General features: G+C 39.5%; 1 protein-coding gene across 1 annotated transcript in view; it reads right to left on the reverse strand.

Annotated features, from left to right (window-relative positions):
* The window catches only part of LOC122797804 (SCO-spondin-like), a 4,708,783-nt gene that overhangs the window by 1,258,661 nt on the left and 3,423,478 nt on the right, over positions 1-26,644 (reverse strand). Inside the window, exons 76-77 of the mRNA XM_044066325.1 lie at positions 22,400-22,570; positions 13,203-13,400 (exon numbers count right to left, since the gene is read on the reverse strand). Of these exons, the coding sequence (XP_043922260.1) occupies positions 13,203-13,400; positions 22,400-22,570 (369 nt within the window). The remainder of the gene's footprint in view (positions 1-13,202; positions 13,401-22,399; positions 22,571-26,644) is intronic.

Genomic DNA, 26,644 nt, shown 5'->3' on the forward strand with positions numbered 1-26,644 from the left:
CTTACCAAGTAACTGATGTCAGGAATCAGAGGTAACAGTTTCAATAAGGACAACATTCTGAACTTAACATGCACTTACATATTTAGAAATTAAAGATCTAGTACTGGTCATCAAGAAGCTGCTTTCTTTGGTACTAGAAACATTCAGTAACAGAAACATTTGCCCCTTTGACTTAAAGGCACAAGTTCTATGACACTCTGGGTGTTTAAACATTTAAGACCCTGAGGATAAAAAATCTGGTTTGGTTTGGAGGGTGGGGAGGTATTTCCCTAAAAGGAGGTTTTGAATACAGTGCTATATGTAACCCCCCTGCACCATGTTTAACACCCAATAGTCCAAAACAATCTAATGCCAAAGGGAAATGTTGAAGACCAGTTTTTTGGGAGGACAGTTCTGTACAGATATTGGCTGGTGGGGGTAAGGAATGCTGCCATGGTCATTCTGTATTGTTGGTTTGTCCTTTTTCCAAAAGGACAAAAGGACCCCTATTTATTTATTGTGCTGTCCTCCAATCTCTCTCTCTCTCTCTCTCTCTCTCTCTCGCTCTTATTTATTTATTTGCATTTTGCAATTTGTTTGCCTAAAAGTGCCAAACAATACCTCCTTTTTAAAAGCTGTATCTAACATTTTGGACTTTGCCTCCTCTGCAAACTTTTGGTTACATGCCCTTGCACATCATTTCAACACTTTAACAGTAGCAGTGGGCCTAGACACAGCAGCTGCATAATCATACATCCTCTTCAAAGAATATTTAGCTGTCTGAGAAAGAATAGAAGCAGTTTGATTCAAAAAACAACTTTTCTGCTTTTTAGGGCCTGATGGCTGGGCATCAGGATATGTACAGGCAGCATTCAACACATCCTCCAGGGCTGGCAGTATAAGAAATATGGGAGAGGAATGAGGAATATCCATTTGTAACATATCACTATGTTTCCTCATTTCAGGAGGAGCATCTCATTTATTCTGGCAAAGGTCTGATTAAAAGAAAATTCCTCCACATGAGGGTAAGAATTAAAGTTTTCTTCCCAATTAGAGAGTTGGGCTTGGAAATCTACAGTTGAAGAAGCCCTATCTTTGTCAAAATTAGAATCATCAGACCATGTTGCCTCAGGAATAATTTAATGGGAATGCCTGCCTGTAAAGGATTCTGTGTAACAGGTTATGTTGCATGTAATGCCTGTCTAGCCAAGGTAAAGTACTCATCTTCTTTAAAAGAACAATGTTTAACTTTTTTAAATAAGAGTTTCAGCATAACAGGACCAACTTGAAGGAAGGACATCTACCTACTCTAATGTTCTCTTGCCCAGGTTACCCAGAGGAGAATCTCCTGGATTGTTTCCCAGATGCATGTTTCCCTGACTGTACTGAGCACTGGAACAGCCAAAGAGGATGTGGCTGATCCCCAGTTCTTACTGGCTGAAAGGAATACATCAGAGGAAGAATAGCTAGATACATCTTGGCAATGACTCCTTGGTAATTGGTGATTTGTTTTCTTTCCAGGTACTGCAGGAGAAGAGTCACACGGACTGGAGTAAGTATCCATGCTGTAACCAGAGTAGAAGCACCAAAAGTGGTAAGCATAGATGGAGACAGTCGGTAAGTTGTCACAGAGTGTTCAAGGAGCACATTTACACTCATAACCCAGTCAGACTATAAAATGCAAAAGCAAAACAGAATTCCCCTGTCAGTACTGTTCAAACAATCGCATATACACTGACAGAATCAAAATTACAGGTAGGTTGTCACAAAGTGAAAATAAGCGTTACACTGACACACAGTTCCCCACCTGTTTGTCTGTAAACTTTCCTGTGCCACAAAATTCAAAGTTTACACAAGCAGTTCACAATTTTTTACAAAATTCTCCTGTCCATACTGTTCAAATGCTCGTACACAAACTGAAGCCCCAAACGCCTTAATAAATGCTATGAGCTATGAGATATAACTGGTTGTCCCTGACAGGAAACTACTGATATTGAGAGAAAATACCAGATTTCGTAAAGGAGGAATATCACTTTTAGTAAAAAAAATGCTAAATTGCTATTTTTCGTAAAAGGGCAATAATTTCTTAGTGGAAGTGTTCTTAAAGGAGAATTATCTGCCCGAAATGAAGCTGTAGGCTGATTGGTTGCTCCTGAGAAGTGTGAGAGATGCATTTTCTTGAGATGGCAAGAAAGTACTGAAGAAACCTTCACTTTGACTACTGATTTCCCTCCCCAAAATTAGCCAATCAGCAGTCAGAGTGAACGAGATGGGGGGGGGGGGCAGAACTTGACTGGTCCTGGGCAGGAAACAACTCATATAGCCAAAGGGTTACTGCAGCAATGGGAATAATGAACATTTAACATTATACAGACACTTTCTGCAAACGTTGGGCACCAAGCGAGCAACTCAACACCATAAAAATCCACTGCCAATCAACAGCAGACCAGTGATCCACTGTGGCGACCTCTAACTGGGAAAAGCCAAAAGAAGACAACATTATACAGGCACTTGTGAAGGTTTAATACTAAATTACTTTAAACATTCTAGTAGTATTACCCCATATAGATTCACATTTTTCATTACTTAAGACAGAAAAGACTACTTCCCCATAACTCGAAGGCATCCATTGCTACAAGTGTGAACAGTTATTTTGGCACCTAGCGTTGTCTCCATTATTGCATAAAAAAATGTGGAGAGCAAACTAGTTCTGTTCTTTTCCATCTATGCTCCTCAACTCATTACTGAGTTGAGGAGAAAAAAAAAGTTGGTTCATGATCTGGTGCTCTGTTCATCCAGATATCTACTTAAAATAAAACTCTTCTGCCTCAGAGCCGAGGCCAACAATGCATGACTGGTTGGTATGTGCTGACTTGGCCCCCTAACACTTTGCACCTATGGTAGATTCCTCCTGCACCTACTCCAGTTACACTTCTGTGCATGAGGAAGCATTAAAAATTCAGACAAGAAATTTTTAAAATCCAGAAGGGGGGACGGGACAATGACTATTATTTGCTTGAAAGTGTTTGAAGTTAAATCCTGTTTCTTGATCAAATCAGATGTCAAGGAATTCCTATTGTAAGTCTGAGATTCCATACTGATTGTCTCACAATTCTGAAAATGTAAGTGCAATTAGGAAGAAATATATACTAAGTCCAAAACTGATGTACCCTGGACAATTTCCAAGTTGTTAGAAAAATATGTATTTAAATATATGTGAAATGCTAGTTTAAAAGCAAGGTAGTTTATAATGCATTTTATTATATTAATCATATAACAGAAGGGATAAAATTCATGTGTAAATGCAAGTAGCTTCTGAAACTGCAGTGTGCTTTGACCCCTGACCCTGGCAGCTGCCAGCTCAGCAAGTTTAATGTTATGCTTTTCATAAGAGATTATCTGCTGGGTCAGGAAATTAAAATGTGTAAATCTTCCGCTCCTTCCTGATAAGATAACGTGTCCTTGTAAATAATTAAATCTTCCTTTCCTGATGTAGTAACTTGTCCCTGCAAGATAAAAACACAGCTGGTGGGAAAGTGAAACAGTGAACAAAGAGGTGAATTTAAAGTCTGAATCTGCTATTGTATTCGAACTGATATGAGACCTTTAAGAAGTAACTTTACAGAAAGACATTATGACTGGCCAGCTGGATAGCAAGGCCGTATTGTATCTAAAGGAAAAGTTTTTTTAAATGTACTGCATCAGCATTATTAGATGAATAGAATACTGTTAGTAAAAGTGATGTAGATGCCTTGTGACTAACCACGTCAGTAAGGTGGGCATAACTTGAATGTAAACACTATAAAATATTCTGTACTTCCTGCATCATGTCAGACAAAATTCTGTACTTGTATGGTTTTTTGCCTCCTGGTGTACACTAGTAAACTTTTGAATCTGAACCTCCTGTGTATTGAATTCTGATTTTTTATTTAACAGTTTGGTCCTTTCGAGACGGAATTCCCTTGGTAAGCTGCAGATCAGAGTGTATCGGTGGTCGAATACTGCGCAGGAGAAGTTACCAAAATTGTTCTTCTTGAGTGAAAAGACCTCCGACTGAACTGTCGTGTGTAAAGAGGCTGGCCACTTTCTGATCTGTGGCCGAAGAGTGGAATTTGACCATTGTCAAGACCAGGAGGCTCAGGTAGGAAGAATTTGCCTTTTTTCTGTTTTAGATCAGGGACTAGGTTACAGTATATTGTTGTCAAGATTTTTTTTTGCAGATCATTGACAAAAGGAAGTACTGTATATTTTGTCATAGATCAGGGTAACAGAATAAGGTAGACAGTTATTCTAGATAAACGGTAAACAGGAACTAAGAATTTGACATCACGTGATAAAAAAAAAGGGTTACGTAACATTTTCTTTGACATGGGTAATCAGTGCACTAAAACCTCGCGAGATCCGCCCCTAACCGAAGACGCAAAATACATGCAATTACAGCGTGCTGATAATGTTAGGTATTATACGAAATGGGTTAACAAATATGAATTTGATGGTAAACTAGATAAACTTACACGAGTTAAACTCCTTAAACAGCTTAAATCTGATGCAGGAGGTCAGGCAAAAAAGCAACACCAACTAGGCATACCTCAAGCACACAGGTGGATTGAGGAAGCAAATCGTAGGGAACAGAAGCTTAAAAATTCAAAAACATTATTTTTAGACAAAGAGGATAATAACTTGGTAATAGCTACAGCTCCTCCTCCTCCCTTACCCCCTCCTTTACCCTTTTCAGGATATGAAGCGAGTGGACAGGCTGGTCCGCCTCCGCGTTATCCTGAAGTTTCAGTAAGACCACAACCATTTGTTAGAGATCCTATTGAGACTAGGTCTCGAACACGTAAAACACATAGGGACACAGAATCATACCAAACAGAGAGAAATCTACAGGATGAGAGTGAGGAAGAAATATGCCCACTTATAGAAGTTCCAAATCCTCAGGCAGGACAGGAAGGGTAGGATCTTAGTATATAGACCATGGACACCGGAAGACATCCAGAAGGCTACTGAGGGAATCCCCCATCCAAAAGTTAATTTTACGAAATTTTTAGAAGATTTACAAGGCATGAGGTTAAGTTACCACTTGAATGGGGAAGAAGTAGAAAAAGTAGTAAGACAAATTATAGGTCCAGATTGGCACATGATTTGTGGCACCTGGAATCCTCGTAAAGCAGAACTTAGGCCACTCCCACATAGTGACGCAGAGTTAGACAACAGAGTGAAAGGTCTGACAGACCGAATCTCTGAGAAATGGTAACCTAGAGCAGACTGGACTTGCATTAATCAATGCATACAACAGGAAAATGAGACAATAGATGGATACTATGCTAGATTATTAGAATATTTTAATAATCATAGCGGTATGTCGATTCCTGGGAACCAAACGAATGATTCCCCATATGAACAACAATTAAAAAATGCATTTTTGAAAGGTTGCATTGCACCTATTAGTAGCTTCATTACGAAGCATATGATAGATCATCGAACAGGGAGGCTACAAGCCTTACTCGAATACGCTAGACATGCTGAGAGACATTTTAATAGTAAAAAGAAAAAGAAGGCGCAAGTCTTCACTGCTGAAGACGGAGCTGAAGTATTTGTATTACAGTCTGGTAAAAAGGGCAAGAAGAATGCCCAGGGAAACAAGCAGTCTGACAAACGATCAGAAGATTTTGAAGAGATGAAAAAGAGAGGTGAATGCTTCAAATGTGGGAAAAAAGGGCATCTAGTAAGGGATTGTAGGCAAAACAAGAAGGTAATTACAGAAGATAAAGGGGATGAGGACTGACTATATGATAGTGAGGATACATCATATGAAAGTCAGGAATTACCAGTAACAGCTAGAATAGAAAAGACAAATGCCAATGTAGTAGAAGGAGTAGAGGAAGTACAAATTGACTTAGACGAAAATGGAAATGAAATTTTAGATTTAGCATTGTTGAGCCTGGAGCTCTACCTAGCAGATACAAAACCAGAAGTGACACTTCTGGTGGAGGGAAGGGAAGTCAAATTCCTGTGTGACTCAGGAGCGTCACGGACTTTGATACACTCCTCCAAGTTACCAGAACATTCCGAATCACCTGATTATATATTAGTAAAAGCAGCAAACAGACAGCTATACAGGGAGCCACTCTCCCATGATATAGCAATAACTGACCCGGTTTCAGGTAGGACCCAGAGAAGTAAAATAGTTGTTTCTGCAAAGTGTCCAGTAAACCTATTGGGCAGGGACCTTATGCAGATATTTGGCATAGCAGTAGTTCCAACTGTACAAGGTATGGAGGCACAGAGACAAATGGATACCTTTGTAGTGCGATCGGAGGGTGAAACCTTTTATTGGTACAGCCAGGACCTAGTCACGACTGGTCCAAGGGCAGTGACCGAGGAGCTGATGAACGTAGCCATCAGTAAAGCCCCCTCCCTTGACACTGATCAACAGCATTTGTTACACTGTACTCTATATTACTGTACCACACCAGGACCTGATAGAGAGTATGAGCAAGAACTGTTTAGAAATCGTGCAACTAGATTGGTTTTGCGTACTTTGTACTGGGATACTGAGGGGAACAGTGTAGTAAGCTGTTCATTACCTCAAGAATTCCTTGCATTGTATAGATCAAATCGGTTGCCACATGTCAGCCTGACAAAGAACAAAAGTGTTAAATGGGCAGACTTAGGAGAAAAAGTAACAAGATGGGAGAAACAGACTGATTTAGAACTGTCAGAACAGGGGATACAAAAACAAAAACTGAATTGGTTGACACAGACACATCCAGCTATACACTTGCAATCTAGTGAGGACAGCTGATTAGCATTTTTATTAGAAGAAGAAGAAAAGGCCTTGTGTGAAATTCCAACAACTCTGTGGTCAACAGGCAAGTCAGATGCAGGACTTATTCGAACAGCAGGACCAGTTACAATTACCCCAAAGTCAGCTTTTAGACCACAGAAAAGACAATACCCTTTAAGAAAGGATGCAGAAATAGGAATTAAGCCTATAATAGCAGCATTGCTCAAAGAAGGAGTACTGGTAGAATCTCCTGATTCACCATGTAAACACCCCTATTTCCTGTTAAAAAAGCAAACGGGGAATGGCGGATGGTACAAGATTTACAAGCTGTAAATAATGCAGTAATACCTAGAGCACCTACGGTGCCAGACCCACATACCTTGTTAAATGATTTAGAACCGCAACAGAAGTATTTATCTGTGGTAGATATTAGCAATGCTTTCTTTTCAATACCTATACATCCTGATAGTCAATATTGGTTTGCATTTACATTTCAGGGTAAAAGGTATACATATACTCGACTACCACAGGGATATTGTGAGAGCCCAACAATTTTTGCACAAGAAATGGCTAGCAACCTGGCAGGATTTACCCTACCGGGAGGTAGTCAAATTCTACTTTATGTAGATGACATCTTGCTAGCAGCCCCCACCCAGCAGCAGTGCAGGGAGGATACCGTAGCATTATTGAAATTTTTAGCAATACAAGGACACAAAGTAAACAAAAGTAAGTTACAACTTTGGAGAAAACAAGTTAGATACTTGGGATATGTAATATCCAATGAAGGTAGAATACTAGATGAGGAAAGAAAAACAGCAATTTTGCAAGCACCCAGACCAACAACCAAGAAAGAAATGATGTCTTTCTTAGGTACAACTAATTTTTGTCGGAGCTGGATACCAAATTATGCTTTGGAATCTGCTCCACTGATTGATTTGATATATAAGACACCAATGGCAGCACAAGATATTTTACAATGGACAACAGAAGCAGAAATGGCTTTCTGCAGGTTGAAGCAGTTGATAGCTTCTTCATTAGTTTTAGGACTTCCAAATTATCACAAACGGTTCTTTCAGACCGTAGATTGTAAGCAAGGATATATGACGTCAGTATTGATGCAACAACATGGGGACAAGCAACGCCCCATAGCTTACTATTCATCACAGTTAGACCCAGTGGGGCGATCTTTGCCTCACTGTGTACAAGCAGTAGTTGCAGCCGCAATGGCAGTACAGGCTTCGGCCTCAGTGGTGTTATTTCACCCTCTCACATTGAGAGTGCCTCATGCAGTTGCAATAATTTTACTGCAAGAGAAAGTGGCATACCTTTCTCCTGCTAGACATCTTTCATGTATGACTATACTGCTGAGCCAACCTCATATGACAATTGAACGATGTACGACATTGAATCCATCAACATTACTTCCAACTCCTGCGGAGGGCACACCACACAGCTGCCTGCAGGAAATTGAACAGTTAGCTTTACCTAGACAAGATCTTACAGATATGCCCTTGGATAATGCCGAGGTGACATATTACGTGGACGGCTCATGCAGAAGGGGTCCTACAGGGAAGAATCTGGTGGGATATGCAGTAGTTACAGACACTGAAATTTTAGAAGCTCAATCCTTACCACACAACTTATCTGCACAAGCAGCAGAGTTGATAGCTTTGACGAGAGCATGTACTTTAGCAAAAAACAAGTGTGTAAACATATATACTGACAGTCAGTATGCTTTTTCTACAGTACATGTATTTGCACAACAATGGAAAAATAGAGGAATGATTACATCCAGTGGAAAACCTATTAATCATGCGCAATTTATTTTGGAGCTATTAGAATCTATTCAGTTACCTACCAAAGTAGCTATTTGTAAATGTGTAGCTCATACAAAAAGACAGGATAAGATTTCAAAAGGTAATGCACGAGCTGATGCAGCTGCAAAGCAAGCAGCCTCAGACTCAGAAACTTTACTTTTAAATGAGAAATTACAACCCTCTGAGATTTTAGATTTAGACATGTTAAAAACAATGCAGACGCTTACTACAAAAGCAGAAAAACAAAAATGGGTAAAACGAGGTGCAATTCTTGAGAATGGACTGTACATTTCCAAAGAAAGAAAAACGATATCGCTGTCTAATTTATTTAGATATGCAGCTTTGTTGAGCCATGGGCAGTGCCATGTCTCAACAGGGGGGATGGTACAGTTAGTACATCGAATATTCCAAACATACGGATACATAAACTATACAAAAAAATTTTGTGCAGCTTGTCATACTTGTAACAAGCACCATGCACAAGGAGCATTTAAAACCAAGCAAGGACGTTTTCCTATACCAACATACCCGTTCCATACTATTTGTATGGATTTCATAGAATTGAATAAATGTGAAGGGAAGAAGTTTTGTTTAGTTATTGTAGACATGTTTTCTAAATGGGTAGAAGCTTTTCCAACCAAAAACCCGGATGCAGCAACAGTGGCAAAAGCCCTGATAAAAGAAGTAATCCCTAGATTTGGCATTCTGGAGAGGATTTATAGTGACAATGGCACACATTTTGTGAATCAGACGATTCACCAGCTTGGGAGATTTTTTGGTATCTCCTTAAAGAACCATTGTGCCTACCACCCACAGTCAGCAGGACTGGTGGAAAGGTACAATGGTACCCTAAAAAGTAAACTTAGGAAGCTAGTAGAGGAGACCCAAAAGAATTGGATATACTGTCTGCCTTTAGCACTGCTGAGTATGAGAACAGTTCCAAATGTAAAGGGTTTGACTCCCTTTGAAATGGTTTTTGGGAGAGCATATTATGTGCCTCAGTGGAGAGCTCTCATGCCTGCAGAGCAAGAGGCTGACAGTTCGTTAGCAGAATATATGAAGAAATTGTTAAGGAATAAATCTGTTTTGCAGTTTAACTCTTTTTCAGATAAGGAACAGACCAGACCGGTGGAAGCAGTCTTGGCCCCAGGGTCGTGGGTCTGGCTGAAAGTGACGAAAAGGAAAAACTGGGTGAGTCCAAAGTGGGAAGGTCCGTACCAGGTTTTGTTGGCAACGCCTACTGCAGTTAGAGTGGCCGAGAGGACGTCCTGGGTTCATTTGACGCATTGTAAACCGGTAAAGAATTTTCAGCTTGATAAAAACTTTGAGACTGATACACAACCAGACCGATATGGCCAAAAGCAAAGCGAATAGAAGTTTAGATCAACCCCAGAGATGTTGCATAATCATTTTGTTGTGTGTACATTTATTAACTGTAATTGTGACAATTTTTCTTTTGCTGTGGTTCATCCTACACACAACCACACAAGTGAAAGTGGGAAGGCGTGATGAAACATCTATAGACTGGCATCCAAATTTTAACACATACCTGGCCATGAAACGTGTGTATGCAGAGACTATGAACATTTCAAATTGCTGGGTTTGTACAGCTATACCAACAGCATATGGAGGACTGATAATGTCCGCTGTCCCTTTGGGGATAAATGAGACTTGGGAGAATTTACTTTTCGACACAGGAACTGTGAGATCACAGGACAAAATAGCTTTATTTTTACCTCTTACACAAAAGGGAATTGTGTGTTTTTTTAAAAACGATACCCTCCAAGTAGGATGGAGTAATTGTAATATTACGATATCTTACAAGTGTTACATTAAAGTTAAAAGTGGAGGTACTGTTTGTAATACTATGATTCATATTTGAGCACAATGAAAACAACATTGAATGAAGTACGACAAAACCCTGTTTTGTTTAAACAATTGTCAGTTATAGATCAAAAAATGTTTCATGCAGGGCTGATGCGTATTAGTACTAAAGTAGAAAACTGTTATTTTATTTGTGGGAAAAAGGCATATAAATGGTTACCTGAGAATTGGTCCGGCAGTTGTTTTTTGGGTTATCTGGTTCCAGCAATAAGACATACTGCAGAATTACCTTTGGGTAAGATACGAAATGTAAGGGAAATAGCTCGAAAATCTGAAGGTCCAGTTAAGAAACCTGTGAATCCAGTTGGGAAGATTGAAGCTGGTTGGAAAGACCATAATTCAGTAAAAGACAAAAGTGAATTGACTCATATGGACTTGGGTAACAGTGTTATATCCTGGGCAGGAATACTACCAGCCTATGGAGCAGTCAAATCGATCTGGGAGCTGAGGAAGTTGTCGAAACTTCTCGAAGTAATGAGTAATGCAACTTTTTCCGCCCTAGAATTGGTGACTGATGAACTGAATGCAATGAGAACTGTTGTACTACAAAATCGGATGGCTCTTGACTTCACCCTAGCGGCGAGGTGGTAATGCGTGCACGCTTATCAAAGAAGAATGCTGTGCTTTCATCCCTGACAATCGCCACGAGATAAATAATCACCTAGAGGTAATTCAGCAAGTATCAGCCATGACCGAACCAGGCCCAAACCCACTGACGGACTTCTTCCAGAATCTGTTTGGGGGGTGGGGTTCCATCCTAATGAACATTCTAATTGCTATTTGTGTGGGTATACTCCTAATAGGAGCATGTGTTTGCTGTGGAATTCCCTGCATGAAAAGATTAATCAAAGATTTTGTTGATGTATCTGTTACTGAAACTTTCTACCAAGATATTGAAATTGAAAGATTGATTTCAGATGATGCTTTTTCTGAAGTATTGATTAAATGACTCACCTAGCTGAAAATCCTGAGTGGGAAAGGCTAAGAGATGAAATGACACTATGCATACTTCAAAATAGAATAAAAAGTATTAATAGGGGGAAAATGTTAGAAAAATATGTATTTAAATATATGTGAAATGCTAGTTTAAAAGCAAGGTAGTTTATAATGCATTTTATTCTATTAATCATATAACAGAAGGGATAAAATTCATGTGTAAATGCAAGTAGCTTCTGAAACTGCAGTGTGCTTTGACCCCTGACCCTGGCAGCTGCCAGCTCAGCAAGCTTAATGTTATGCTTTTCATAAGTGATTATCTGCTGGGTCAGGAAATTAAAATGTGTAAATCTTCCGCTCCTTCCTGATAAGATAACATGTCCTTGTAAATAATTAAATCTTCCTTTCCTGATGTAGTAACTTGTCCCTGCAAGATAAAAACACAGCTGGTAGGAAAGTGAAACAGTGAACAAAGAGGTGAATTTAAAGTCTGAATCTGCTATTGTATTCGAACTGATATGAGACCTTTAAGAAGTAACTTTACAGAAAGACATTATGACTGGCCAGCTGGATAGCAAGGCCGTATTGTATCTAAAGGAAAAGTTTTTTTAAATGTACTGCATCAGCATTATTAGATGAATAGAATACTGTTAGTAAAAGTGATGTAGATGCCTTGTGACTAACCACGTCAGTAAGGTGGGCATAACTTGAATGTAAACACTATAAAATATTCTGTACTTCCTGCATCATGTCAGACAAAATTCTGTACTTGTATGGTTTTTTGCCTCCTGGTGTACACTAGTAAACTTTTGAATCTGAACCTCCTGTGTATTGAATTCTGATTTTTTATTTAACATAAGTGCTAATGACTAATCACATATTTTTGAAGTTGCACGATTTTCAGTACATACTCCAGATCTTCCAATATACTGTAGATGTAATGAAAATCACTGAGGCATTTTTTTTATTTTTAAGTCTTTTGATTATAATGTAAAGTAAAGGACATCCTAGCTTCTACAAGTAAAAATATTCTATTCCTATCAAAGAAGTCACTGGATATTTTAATTATTAGTGAATATACAAAAGTTTTTGCCTCCTTAGAAATGTGATTCATTTAGGAACTAGACTTTCAACACTATTGAATGTAAAAATTGTCAATACAGACAAGCACGTCTATTAAGCAGTAATGAAAGGCTGAGTATACCTACACAGATTTAATATATACATTTCAGTAGGTTGCTAATTTCCTTCTTCTGAAGCTTTTCTTTTTTAGCATATATACCAAACACGCCCAGCAAAAGCAACTAGGCTACTGATAACCCACAAAAACTCATAGTAGATGTGTGGGGGGGGGGGGGGGGGGCAACTCATGCTCCAACATCTGAGAGGATATGATGGCTGTAGACACTGAACATCATCTTATGAGTCAGTCTACATTTTGTCACGATTTAAGGGGGAAAACAGGAGTTTTCAAAAAAGATTAAACTCCTTTGAGGAATCCTAATACGTAACATGATAGTTAAAGCAGATACCAAATGAATACACTAAATATTAAAAATAAAAACATAATGAAAATAAGACTATCCTACCTTGGGAAATGCAACATAAGTAGCTGTTCACATTTCTGTTGCAGGTATAAACAAACGTCTGAGTGTTCCAAGGTGAACAAAGCTCAGAAGATTTTGGCAATGTAGACTAACAAATGAATGTAACTCCAAGAGATCCTAAACAGTAAACGTCATTCAGAAAAATATAGCACCTCTTACCATTCAGGTATCCTGACAACATATACTTACCAAAAGAAGTGTTGTGGTATCTGCAGCGGCAATCAGATGGGTCAATACAAACTCCGTTCTGCAATACTTCTCCTTGTGGGCATCCACATGATGGCTGACATTCAGAACTCTCCAGGCACATCATGTCAAAATGGAGATCTTCACATGTCCTGGGGCAGGGCTTCCCACACTCATAATGGACCTGGCCACCTCCACACTCTGAAAATGATGTAGAAGGATGTCCATCAGCGAGACTATGCTCATAACATACTAAAAATCAACAATGAACTACTTTGTTCTGTAGATAATTAATAATAAAGCTACTCCCAATAGTGCAGAAAACAGGACCATTTGCAACTCTGCTAAACCCTACTAAGCTACTGCTAGCAGAACATATATTTACACACCTGTTTTTTTTTTAATCTGACTGGAGACATAAAACTGTCTACTTTTAGGCATGGCCAGAGAGAGTATAGTATGGCCATTATCACAATATCTGAAGCAGGAAATCACTGAATGCATCAGTATAAACACAGACAATATACAATTTATCGTTCTATGTAATGCATTAATTTCTACAACATGTAAGGCAGTAAGCATGTAAATATTAATGTAGAAGGCATGCTGTACATCAAAAATTATTCCAAAATATACTGAATACCTTGCATATTTATAAACCCACTGATGCACAGAGCATAAACAAAAAAATGTCACCACACAGAACAAACAATTGCAGCAGTTTATACAGGAAAGATCCATTTGAGGACACGCAGCTATTTAACAGAGACACTTGCTTCCTAAAAGCTTCCGCAGTATGAAAATCATGCACATGATATGTAAATGTTTTCCAACTCCAGAAGATTTAGACTGCACATGCTTGGTCATTCATGTAAGCTTTTATTCTAGGATATATAATGAGATTTTTCATGTGCCAACTTCATGACAAACTTCTGCCTTCAGTAACTGCATGATAGCATGAAATGAGAATGAGAAGGTAAAACACTTGTAATCAAACAGCTGCATGCATTATTTCTAACATGCAAAGCTGAATAACACTTAACATTTCAAGAGGGCATGTACCAATGCAGGATCTTTGGAATATGCAAGGAAATGTGGCAGATGCTTCTGATGTCACTGACAAAGTTAGCTAAGAAGGAGCCATGGGTCTGAGACAACAAAGGCAAGAGAGCACCTCCCATAAGAGCAAGTCTTGCTTTATTTATTTATTTATTTACATATGTATTTATGTATTTATTTTTATTGTGCTCACTCCCAGCTCACCACTGGCTACCAGCTATTTAGCAACATATCCAATTTACTCTCTTAGTGTATTTCCATATCTCCAACAGACCTGTACATGTCCCTCGAGTAGGTAGCTGTGACTCTCTGATAAGCTGGCTAGGGAGTGAGGACTTTTATTAGGAACTGTGAACTACATTCGAGAGCCATCACACTTGCAATGTAATTAGTCAAGATCTTTACTAGAATGGGTGACATGCAAAGATGCTAGCATATCAGTTACTCTATCTTACAGAGCTAGCTGAGTAGTGAGACTTCTAGTCTTCACTAGAGGTCACAAAAGTAGCACTTATCACCAACTCTCCCCTGAGATACAAGAGTTGTCTATCAGACACTTCTTTCTATCTGTCAAGGTCAGTCCTATCCACAGCCAGAGTTTGTTCCCATACTCAGGTCACAAGTGGCACAGAAAGACACCTTGACTCTGTGCCATGTTAATTAAACATTAAATAAGTCATCAAATTTAGCCATATCACAGTTCACGCTGAGGGCAAAGTTAATTTCAGAACCAATCATAAATGGTAGCTGAGTAAATGGTTCAGAATCACAAAAAAATAAAATAAAATAATAGGTAGAGTGAGTTCAAGTGTGCAACTGGAATGAGCAGGGGACATCTTGTATCTAGAAGAAATGTCCTTGCCAGTTTGGTATGCAGAAGTAATGCATCCAAACTTCAACCTGTGATCCCATACTGGCTATGGATGCAGATGGACAGAGAGGGACAACAGTGAGCAGTCAACTCTTCTTACATGGTTAGGGGAGGCAAGGGGTTCTTTACCTGGAGAAGGGTACTATTGGTCTGTCCATGGGCTAAGCTCAGGTAATAACTAAGGGAACAGAGGACAGGCACAAGAAATCCCTATTACTATACGAAGCAGTAAGTGAGACACAATGTCACACCATAGGCCTGAATTGATAAAGGGAACTAATGGACCCGGACTTGTGTTGATAAGGTCTACAGAGTCCTTTAATTCATATAGTCCTAGAACTATGAAAGGGTTGCTGACTCACAGCAAGATGGGGTCTTGGGGAAGTTCAGGGTTTAACTAATGTCAAGAGAGTTTTATAATATGGGGTCAATTTCAGGGATACATCAAACACATGAAATCTGGCTAGCACCAATGCTGAAAGAGTCAATGCAGTGCTGTGTGGTTTGGACAATGAATGGAGAGTTGATCTGAACATCAAGAAGTCCACTTACACTAACCTTAGTAATGAGTCCCTCAACCATGAGAGATCAACGTCCAGTGATAAGGTCTGAAGTAGTACTGAGGACAAGTGGCACAGAAAGACACCTTGACTCTGTGCCATGTTAATTAAACATTAAATAAGTCATCAAATTTAGCCATATCACAGTTCACGCTGAGGGCAAAGTTAATTTCAGAACCAATCATAAATGGTAGCTGAGTAAATGGTTCAGAATCACAAAAAAATAAAATAAAATAATAGGTAGAGTGAGTTCAAGTGTGCAACTGGAATGAGCAGGGGACATCTTGTATCTAGAAGAAATGTCCTTGCCAGTTTGGTATGCAGAAGTAATGCATCCAAACTTCAACCTGTGATCCCATACTGGCTATGGATGCAGATGGACAGAGAGGGACAACAGTGAGCAGTCAACTCTTCTTACATGGTTAGGGGAGGCAAGGGGTTCTTTACCTGGAGAAGGGTACTATTGGTCTGTCCATGGGCTAAGCTCAGGTAATAACTAAGGGAACAGAGGACAGGCACAAGAAATCCCTATTACTATACGAAGCAGTAAGTGAGACACAATGTCACACCATAGGCATGAATTGATAAAGGGAACTAATGGACCCGGACTTGTGTTGATAAGGTCTACAGAGTCCTTTAATTCATATAGTCCTAGAACTATGAAAGGGTTGCTGACTCACAGCAAGATGGGGTCTTGGGGAAGTTCAGGGTTTAACTAATGTCAAGAGAGTTTTATAATATGGGGTCAATTTCAGGGATACATCAAACACATGAAATCTGGCTAGCACCAATGCTGAAAGAGTCAATGCAGTGCTGTGTGGTTTGGACAATGAATGGAGAGTTGATCTGAACATCAAGAAGTCCACTTACACTAACCTTGGTAATGAGTCCCTCAACCATGAGAGATCAACGTCCAGTGATAAGGTCTGAAGTAGTACTGAGGACATCAGTCTCGAGTCACTGAATACAAGTCTCAGAGCCAAAGGAAGAGTTAGCATCAAGGGAATTAACACCAGAATACTTGACACAGATGCCACAGACAATAGTGAAGATACAAAGTTCTGAACACAACCATGTCAACAGCCACTGAAATCGAGAACTGTATTGATGCTGACAGCAACAGAGGCTGGAAGACAAAAATTCCATCAATAATCTGAGCAAAAACTGCACATGATGCAGACTGGGCCAAAGAAACAGTAGGAAGAAAGAATCTCTGTCCTCCTTGGAGGGAAAGGGGGATGAGAAAAAACATGTGTCTATTTAGATTTGCAATAAATCCTCTGCCATTTTAGAGTAGTCTATGTCAGTAGTTTAACATGTAGCTCACTTGTCCTTGATGCTGGACAATCAGAAGGCTGTGGGTTCTATTCCCACCACAGGAGCTTGGATTCATTTTTCCAGTACTGACACTCTAATGTAGCATAAGAAAGTGCTGCACTTCTGAGTGCACCATCTTTTGGATGGGATGTTAAATTGAGGCCCTGCCTGCCTGAGCTGGTGGCCAGATGAGTGCTGAACTAATGCCTCTTTTGCCTGAGTTGGTGGTATTTCAGGTATATAAAAGATCTAATGGCAGTTATCACATAATGATTAGAGGAAGTTCCCTGCTACCTTGGATCTCTCCTGAAAATAGGCCAGTGACCTAGTGGTACTAACCTGGTCAACAAAACTTACATAAATAAATAAAAGTGATGCTCATACGCTAACATCTTACTGAGAGGTGCCTTGAGAAACACGGTCTATCCAGCTTTAAATGTGAAGCCTTACACACAGTACTCTGTCTAGTAGACTTCTGTCTTTCAGAATCAGAAATATCTAAAGTGGAAATACCAGAAGAGCTTGGAGTGGATTCACTAACCTCATTTTTAGGTTTATCAATGCTAACTGAAGAACTCATATGGGAGTGGAAAATCTTAGGTCACTGAAACAGGACCAGAGTGAAAGAAAGATTTTCCCCCACTGCCACAACCTCTAGGCTAGCAGTCTTAAATGCAAATGGCTCAAAGTCTGGATGAGGATGGGTCCACCAAGTCATGGGACAGAATGATGATGACCAAAAAAAGTACACACACGCACATGCACAGACACACACACACACACACACACACACACACACACACACACACACACACACACACACACACACACACACACACACAGCTTACACAGCTACGTAGTCGCATTCACATACAGGCACATACAAATACTCTCACACAGACACACACATGGCAGTTACAATCATGATACACACATTAAACACAGCCACAGTCACATAACTCTCCCCACCCATAAACACACACTAACTTCTACTGCTTTAGAGTTCAACGTTCATTGAGTTGGTATTCATGTTGGTATTCATGCTGCTGAGCTGCACAGCACTCCATTTTATTTTTATGTATTTAGTTTTGGATCTTGCTGCAATGGCACATTTTATAAAGGGCAGTGTAAAATTCTGAAGCAAATCAGAGCTAGTTGAGCATTAAGATTCAGTGACCTGCTTTTTCACAATTGTAAAAATAAACAGAAAGAATGTGAAGAGGCATCAGGTCAGCACTGCAGTATCATTCCGTTCCTCTAGATACTGGTACTCTCTATCCACTACTCTGACTTTCTGGAGCTCAAACACAGAGGTATAGCTAGCTATACTGGTGTTCAATTCCACTCTTAAGCTCTAAGTTGAGGAGCAAAAAAAGGTCCTCTTCAGCTGAGAGCTAAGTACTTCAGTTCTAAGTAAAATATGCTCTTCTTTCCTTTAAAACTGTAACAAACAATGTAACAAGCAGCTGCTACAGTTTATGCCACACATGGAATGTTAAAGTACTTTGCACCTGGGGCAGTTGCCCCCTTTGCCCCACCCTGGCTACACTAGTGCTCAAACAGACAAAACAGAAGAGCAAAAGCAATGTGCTTCTGCTATTGGTTTTGAGCTTCAGGAACTCTCTTTGCCACTGACTCCATAGTCAAAACATTGATAGAGTGAAGCTGCTAAAGGAAAGCCAATTCACAAAGACAAACATTTATCAAAGTGATTTGTATTGCAAACTGGACTTTTTTAAGCATCTGTATTACATCTGTATTTACGCAGGGACATAGGCATACATGCATTAATAGAAAAGAAAACAAGTAATTGTGACTGTATTGTTCCCTCAAATTCTATGCATTTTTATGTAATCTGCTCCCTTCCTTTTCTACAATATTCAGTACTATAATTACAGTTTGTTTACATTTTGATTCCATTTCCTAGTAATTAAATTTTTGGCATCCAGTAGCATTAAACATAGAAAGGCCTTACTATATCTAGGCAATTCAGAGCATGTGCTCTAGCTTAAAAGAATCATTTCTTTAGCCATTTGCTTCCCCAACATTTCTGATAAAGTAGTCTGTTAGAAATCTGCCAACTTGTTATACCACCCCCCCAAAAAAAACAAGCTCCTATTTACCTCTCTCTTTCCCATCACACCTCCAGCATTTGCTATCTGCCTGAGTAAAGGTTCCCTAAAGTCTACCTGGGGTATAAAATACCTATACAAACACTTCAACATAGAAATCCAAAACCATATGGACTTTGTTGAACATTTCGGAGGTATACAGATGTCTTCCCATTATTTCTTTGTAAACTGCCTTTTTGACATTATCTGAAGTATTTTATAGTTTTCATGCCATATTTTATATCTCACACTAATTATCTCTTTTTAACAGCAAACCATTCCAGACTCAACTAAAAACGCTACCAGAGTTGGTATTTCACTTAGCACTTCCCAAACACCTTTTTCTTTGCAAATACTCTGATACCTTGGTATCAATAACAATCTGGTGGGGAGAGTTAAGAAGCCACATCTGTCCCATGAGCTGATATCTAGGGTCCAATACTTTAGGTGACTCTAATGTTTATTGCAATGATCTCTCAGTGTGCACTTGTCAAAACTAGTACAGATCTCACTTGAAACAGATACATTTTTAGTACTTAAGAAAACCATGCATAAAGAATAATGGTCTTGGTGTGGTATGTTATGACTACACAGAACACTTCTTAAACCAGGAAGTTCCATCATGGCCTAAGAAATCCTACAAATGCTGATTCTACTTTCATCACAAATGATTAAGAAACAGGAAACTTTAACTCCAGCTACACTTAAAACAATGAACGGAATCCAGCAAAGGGAGGGAAAGACACATGGAAAAAAAAAGAGAAGTTACAGATAGAGATGATTCTTAACAACAGCAATTCAATAATGAAAAAAAAAACTTGAAAGATCTGAGATACATTGTTTTCAAAAGTAAGGAGCAGAAAACAAAATTTTAAGTAGAAGAAGTGAACTTTTAATAACAAGAAGTGCCTGGGCCATTTTGCAGTTTGTTGCTTGTGAGCATAAAGGGAAATTTGGACAAAGAAGTATCTTATTGTAGGCGGAAAGAAGCTAAAGTCTGGGAAAGTTTTCTGTGGTGAGTTGATCTGAACCTGCAGTACATGTCTAAGAGATTCAAGAGGATGGACTGGATCATCCTAAATCTTCAGGGAAAAGCAAATCAGTTAAAGCCAATAGTGGCATAACTAACAAAAGTGTAAAATGTTCCAAAATATTATTTCTTACTTTTCTAAATGATCTGAATTGTTATATGACTATATGCAAATGCACAAAATACATCGCCCATTGAATTATGGCAAATTTGTATTCATCCCTAAACTACTTGGACAAACATGACTTACTGAAATAAACAGATCTATTATACTGGGAGATTGATGACACAGGCAAGGAGGATGGCCATGCCAATCCTGGAAGAGAGGGAGCATGCTGGATTGAGTTCATGCTGAGACCAGCACTCCTAGTGTAACAGACATTCAGGCTGGGATTATAAGGGGGCTAGAAGGTTGGCTTCTCTAAAGGTTTTGGTGGGTACATCCTCAGAGCACTCCTCATAGCCACCCAAGCTGAACCACATGCCTAAGCATGTTGGGAGGGGTAAAAGGAAAGCTGGCTACCTGATGTATACAGGATGGCTCCCATTGTCATGCTCTATCTTGTGCTTCTGCAGAGATCCCTCACTCCCCAGATATTTAAATGATCACCAGTAAGTTTGACTCCCTGAAAAATTAGGTGGCCTGCCCAGTGCCAGATTCACATTGGGAAAAACCTGGCAGAAACAACAAAGGGATCTTGGGTCTGTATATGGCACAGAAACTGCAGAAGAACCTCAGGACTTGCTGCTGTCTCAGAAGTGTATTTCTACTTGTTGACTATGCACTGCTGCTACCTACGCAGTCTCAAACTTAATCTATTTAAGAATCATCATGCTAAACTCTCTCATTACTTCATGGATAAGATCTCAGGCAAGCAAACAGTTAAAACTTCCTATCCAATACATACTTCAGAGTTCAACCACAATCTTCAAACAAGGTGTGCATCCTGTACTGTCTGTGATGCTACTATCTGATCATCCCTAACATTCAGAAAACAAATCTGCTGCACTGTTGTAAATTGCCTACCACAGGTATGTCAGTTTATGAGATCATGAAAAAGACAGCTGCAGTGAGGAAGACTCATTATGAGCTCAAGTGCAAGTCTCTGATTCCCATGTCATGCTAACAACATGTGGTAGTGTCCTCTGGGAACACACATATCTTTTTGGCACAAGTACTCTCCCAGACAAGTGCACATGCAGACATTCTTACACATGCAAACATTTATAGACACCCCCCCCCCCCAAAAAAAAAACCAAACACACAGACATCCACTCAACATCACACCCCCAGCATTCACTTGTACTCATGGTTACATTTACCCATTCTCCTACCTAACCTCCCTTTTGTGACCCTCCAGGCAGACAACCACCCCCTCCCGCACACACACTCACTCACACACACACACACACACACACACACGCACACACACACACACACACACACACACACACACACACACACACACACACACAGTCATTTGACTCCATTCATACTCCTGCACTGTCACATACATACACACACTCACCCCCTCTCACCTCTATGTATCCACCGAACTTTGCTGAACTTATCTACTCAGTGCTTATTCTATTGACTTCAATGGGTGATAGCTGTCTTATAGCCAAGTTAAACATTTTATATGATCATAGTAATTTATGCAGCTAGCAGTGTAAATCAGTAGTCACAGGCATTTCTACGGGAATTAGTATTAGCCACTCCCTTGGACTGCCTCAATATCATGAAACACAGCTGGTGGGACAACCCTCCATGCTGATGCTCTCACATATAGAAAATCAAAGTGACAGGGCAGTCTCTGATTGGAAAAGGTTACCATTAGCGGGTAGCCAGTCATGGTAAATTTAAGCACTCATGGTAACCCTTTCTGAATCCCTGAGAATGTTTACTGTTGGACTGTTCCTAATTAAATGCTTGTTATCATTATTTTTTGTTTTTACATTTTCTAGCTAAATATGAAGCCTCGATAGTTTGAAAGCATCTACTGTTTTGTTCTTTGCATATCCTTGGGCTGAGCCTAAAAATGGTCTAGGTGGATCAGTGTTCTACTCCCAGTTAACAAATAACTAGATAAATAAATATATAGATACATAAATAACATAAGCTCTAGTACTGTACATAGATCTTTTCCTATTTATGCCATAATCAGTTCATGTCATGCTGCTATTAGCAAAGGCTGAGGCAGAGTATTAAAAATGTGTCATGCCTGTACAGCATGTGCTATTTGAAAACTTACCTGAGCAAATGGTGGCATTATCTGAACAAATTCGGCTTTGAATTGATTCCCCTTGGCATGGTACACCTCCATATCTGGCTGGTGGGCTCATACACTGCCTTGTCCGCACTGTGTTTCCTACACATGCATCACAAGGAGACCAGGGAGACCAAGAGCTCCAGCTTCCATCAACTGTGGAAAAAGAAGACATGACATATATTTAGCTAATATGTCCAGTATCAGAAATTATGTATTTACAATGCTTTTTTTTTTTCTTTCCAAAACTTGAGTTTAATGCAGCAGCACAATTAAAATGTGTTTATGTATCTACTGATTTGTTATTTTGTGGTACACAATGTGCTTAGATAGACGAAACTCTGCCTAAAATGGTTGCTGTTCATGTTAGCATCGGACCAATACTTGTTAAAATTATGTCTTTATGTTATATCTACCTCTGCATGTACTGGCACATACAGGAATATGCCACATAAGAACTGTGATACACGTGCTTAGACAGACGCAACTCTGCCTAAATGGCTGCTGTTCATGTTAGCATCGGACCAATACTTATTAGTTAGCCTAAACAGCTACTACTTGTTGTATAAAGTGGTACTGTGACTAGCGTTAGTATACCAACATTACTTTCCGGCAAGACAGTTTTTAGCCTAATAGGGAAACGCACGAAAATGCATACCGCTATTAATACCAGCTTCGCATTTGTTTTTTACTGTTTTCTGAATTCTGGCAAGACTGTTTTTAGCCTGCATTTTTGAAACGCACGTTAATGCATACTGCTAATTTCTAGCACACATTTGTTTAACACTGTGTTCTGCTTTATTTAGCTGCTTAGTTACTGCTTACCTGAAATTCTGGCAAGACTGATTTTAGCCTGCATTTTTGAAATGCACGTTAATGCATACTGCTAATTTCCAGCAAGCATTTGTTTAACTCTGTGTTCTGCTTTATTTAGCTGCTTAGTTACTGTTTTACCTGAACTGTTAATGCACTGTTTTATGTAATTCCTCCTGCACTCCTGTTGTACGGTCTACTAGGTACAGCATAGTACCGTTTTTGTATCCTTTCTCTCACTCTGTTACTATGTCCACCCACTCCTCTCTATACAACACTATCTAGTACATCAGTACCTTTCTAAACTCTCCTAACATATCTACTCTATCCTCCTCCTAGACGCTCCTTTTTTTTACTCACTCTTCTTCCCTCCTTATGTTGCCAGACCACTAAACAGCCTCTTTCTCTCTCTACAGCTCGCTGTTACCCCCGCCCTCCAACTTCGGGTGCTCCTCAGTGTATAGTTAACCACCAAAGACTTATAACCTCCTAAGGAGATCATCCCTGGACTGCCTCTCACTAACTCTCACTACTCTAGCCTATACCACATCCATACATGCTATCATACCATTAAACACTACCTTCCACATAACATGTACTTACACACACATACATCCACATACAAACATTATAATCTGCCCCACACTATTTAATAGTAGCTCATTATATTATATACACAAACCACACATCACATTATCTTCCCATAGAATAACAGCAGCTAGACATCATACAGACCTAGCTCATGCCATCAAACTCAAGTTATTCCTCAAAAGATGGCTACTAATCTCAGGAGACATACACCCAAACCCAGGTCCAAGCTATGAAATTCTCTTCCACAAACAGGAAACAGACCTACTTATTATTAATCTAAACTCAAGAAGTATATCAAACAAACTACATGACTTACATGCATTCATAGCCTACTACTCAACAGATATATTAACTATAACTGAAACCTGGCTAAAACCCACCACCCAAAATGAAGAAATTCTCCCCCCTGGTTATAACATTCTAAGGCAAGACAGAAATACCAAAAAGGGTGGCGGAGTTGCAATCTTATTTAAAAACACACTTAACCTCCAAACTCTTAAAACCCCTCTTCCCATTTTTGGCAACTCTGAAACATTAGGCTCCATTATCTCCCTCAAAAACAAAAAGAAAATCAACATCCTCTGCAGTTATGTTCCTCCAGGAAATAACTCACCTATAATAGAGGATATGTTGCAATGGGCTACAATCAACCTGCCCCAAGAAACCATCCTGCTAGGAGACCTAAACCTAGACTGGCTAGCCTGCAATGCCAACAATCCTGCAAACCATATAAACTTATTTGGATTCTCACAATTAATCCAAGAACCCACCAGAGTTGACAAAAGATCCAATAAACTCTCCATTCTCGACTGGACTTTAGTTAACCTCCCCAAAGAAAATTATCATGTAGGCTGCCTACCTGATATACTGAGTGACCACTGCCCCACTTTCCTCCTTCGTAGACAAGTAAACATACCCAAACCTATACTATATAAGGAGACCAGAAATGAGCACAAGGTAAATCCACAAATCCTTAACAGTATGCTACAACAAAGTAACTGGCACCCACTACAAACCCTACCATTAGACCAGGCAGTTGAATATTTCAATAATACTTTTATGAAAGTGCTAAACATACTAGCTCCCATTAGGAAACATAGAACTAAGGCTAACTATGCCCCTTGGCTAAATAGGACAACAAAAGTACTACTAAAAGCCAGAGATAATGCCTGGAAGAACTGGAAAAAGAATAACACCAACCAAGATAAACAAATATATCAACAACTTCGGAACCAGGCCAAAAAACAAATAAAAATGGACAAACAAAACTACTTCCTAGGGATCCAAAACAAACATTCCAAAAACCCCAAAAAGTTCTTGCAGGCTTTAAATTCCCTTCTAAAACCCGGCCAAACTACAACCCCAGCTCCCAACACCAACAATGATAATGACAGCATAGCTTCCCAGTTTAACCATCTCTTCACAGACTCTATTCTATCATTATCTACCCAGCTAGCCAACAATAACCCCATACTCACTCCAACTATAGATCACAATAATATACCCCCCTTTACCCTCTCACCCATACCAACCTCCACAGTAAAAAAATGACTCTCAGAACTAAAACCCACCACTCTCGCAGCAGATGGCCTACTCACTACTTTCCTAAAATTAGCCACAGAATCCCTAGCCTACCCCATTTCACTTCTTATAAACCGCTCCATACAGGAAGCCTACATCCCCCAATTATGGAAAGTGTCATACATAATACCCCTACACAAAGGAGGTAACTCCTATGAACTATCAAACTACTGCCCCATTGCTATCCTATCCCCCCTTTCTAAACTCCTGGAGAGATGCATTCACACCCAGGTGATGCACTTCTTAACCTCACATAATCTCCTGTCCCTCACACAACATGGATTCTGCCCAAACCACAGTACAACTACTGCTCTTCTCTCCTTTACCAACCAGATTAATCAGCTTAGAAACAACAACAACTTTGTATCAGCCATTTTCTTAGATCTATCTAAGGCATTTGACATGGTCTCACACAACCTACTTATAGACACTCTAACCGCCATCTCCTTTGCCCCCTCTGCTACTTCCTGGTTCAAAAACTCATCCCAAAAACAAAATAAAATACTCCATAAACTACTTAAGCTCTACCTAATTCTATCCCAAAAACTCACTTGCTGCGGTGATATACATCCTAATGCAGGACCCACCTGTTCTCCCCATACAAACCTAAACCAATCAAATCCTCTCAACAACAGGACAAACCACTCTCTTCTATTCTTAAACATAAATGTTAGAAGTATTCTTAGCAAAGTTCAAGACCTCCATGCCCTATTGGCCTTTTATAAACCAGATTTAGCCATACTCACAGAAACCTGGCTTAAACCAGAACATCACGATAATGAAATTACACCCCCTGGCTACAATATTATATGGAAGGATAGAACAGGGAAAAAAGGAGGAGGTGTAGCCATAATGTATCAAAACCATCTTATATTGGAACAAGTTAGCTACTCCCCCCTAGAAGTTAATGATACTGAACTCATTATTGCTAAATTAAAAATAAATTCTATCAAACATATAGTTGTAGCAGGTGTCTACATCCCACCAGGAAACAACATTGCTTCCATGGAGAACCTTTTATCCTGGATGGCTATCTCCCACCCACAAGAGACCATACTCCTAGGAGATTTTAACGTAGACTGGACCAACTGTACCAAATACAATCCCTCTACCCATATTAATCTTCATGGGTTTACACAAATCATAGACACCCCAACTAGAATCGATAAAAAATCTAATCGTCATTCCATCTTAGACTGGATACTTCTGTCTGACCCCTCCTTCGCACACCAATCAGGCTGCCTA

Source organism: Protopterus annectens, chromosome 3.part1, assembly GCF_019279795.1.
Source record: "Protopterus annectens isolate FY-2018-M chromosome 3.part1, PAN1.0, whole genome shotgun sequence".
In the NCBI taxonomy this organism is placed as follows: domain Eukaryota; kingdom Metazoa; phylum Chordata; order Ceratodontiformes; family Protopteridae; genus Protopterus; species Protopterus annectens.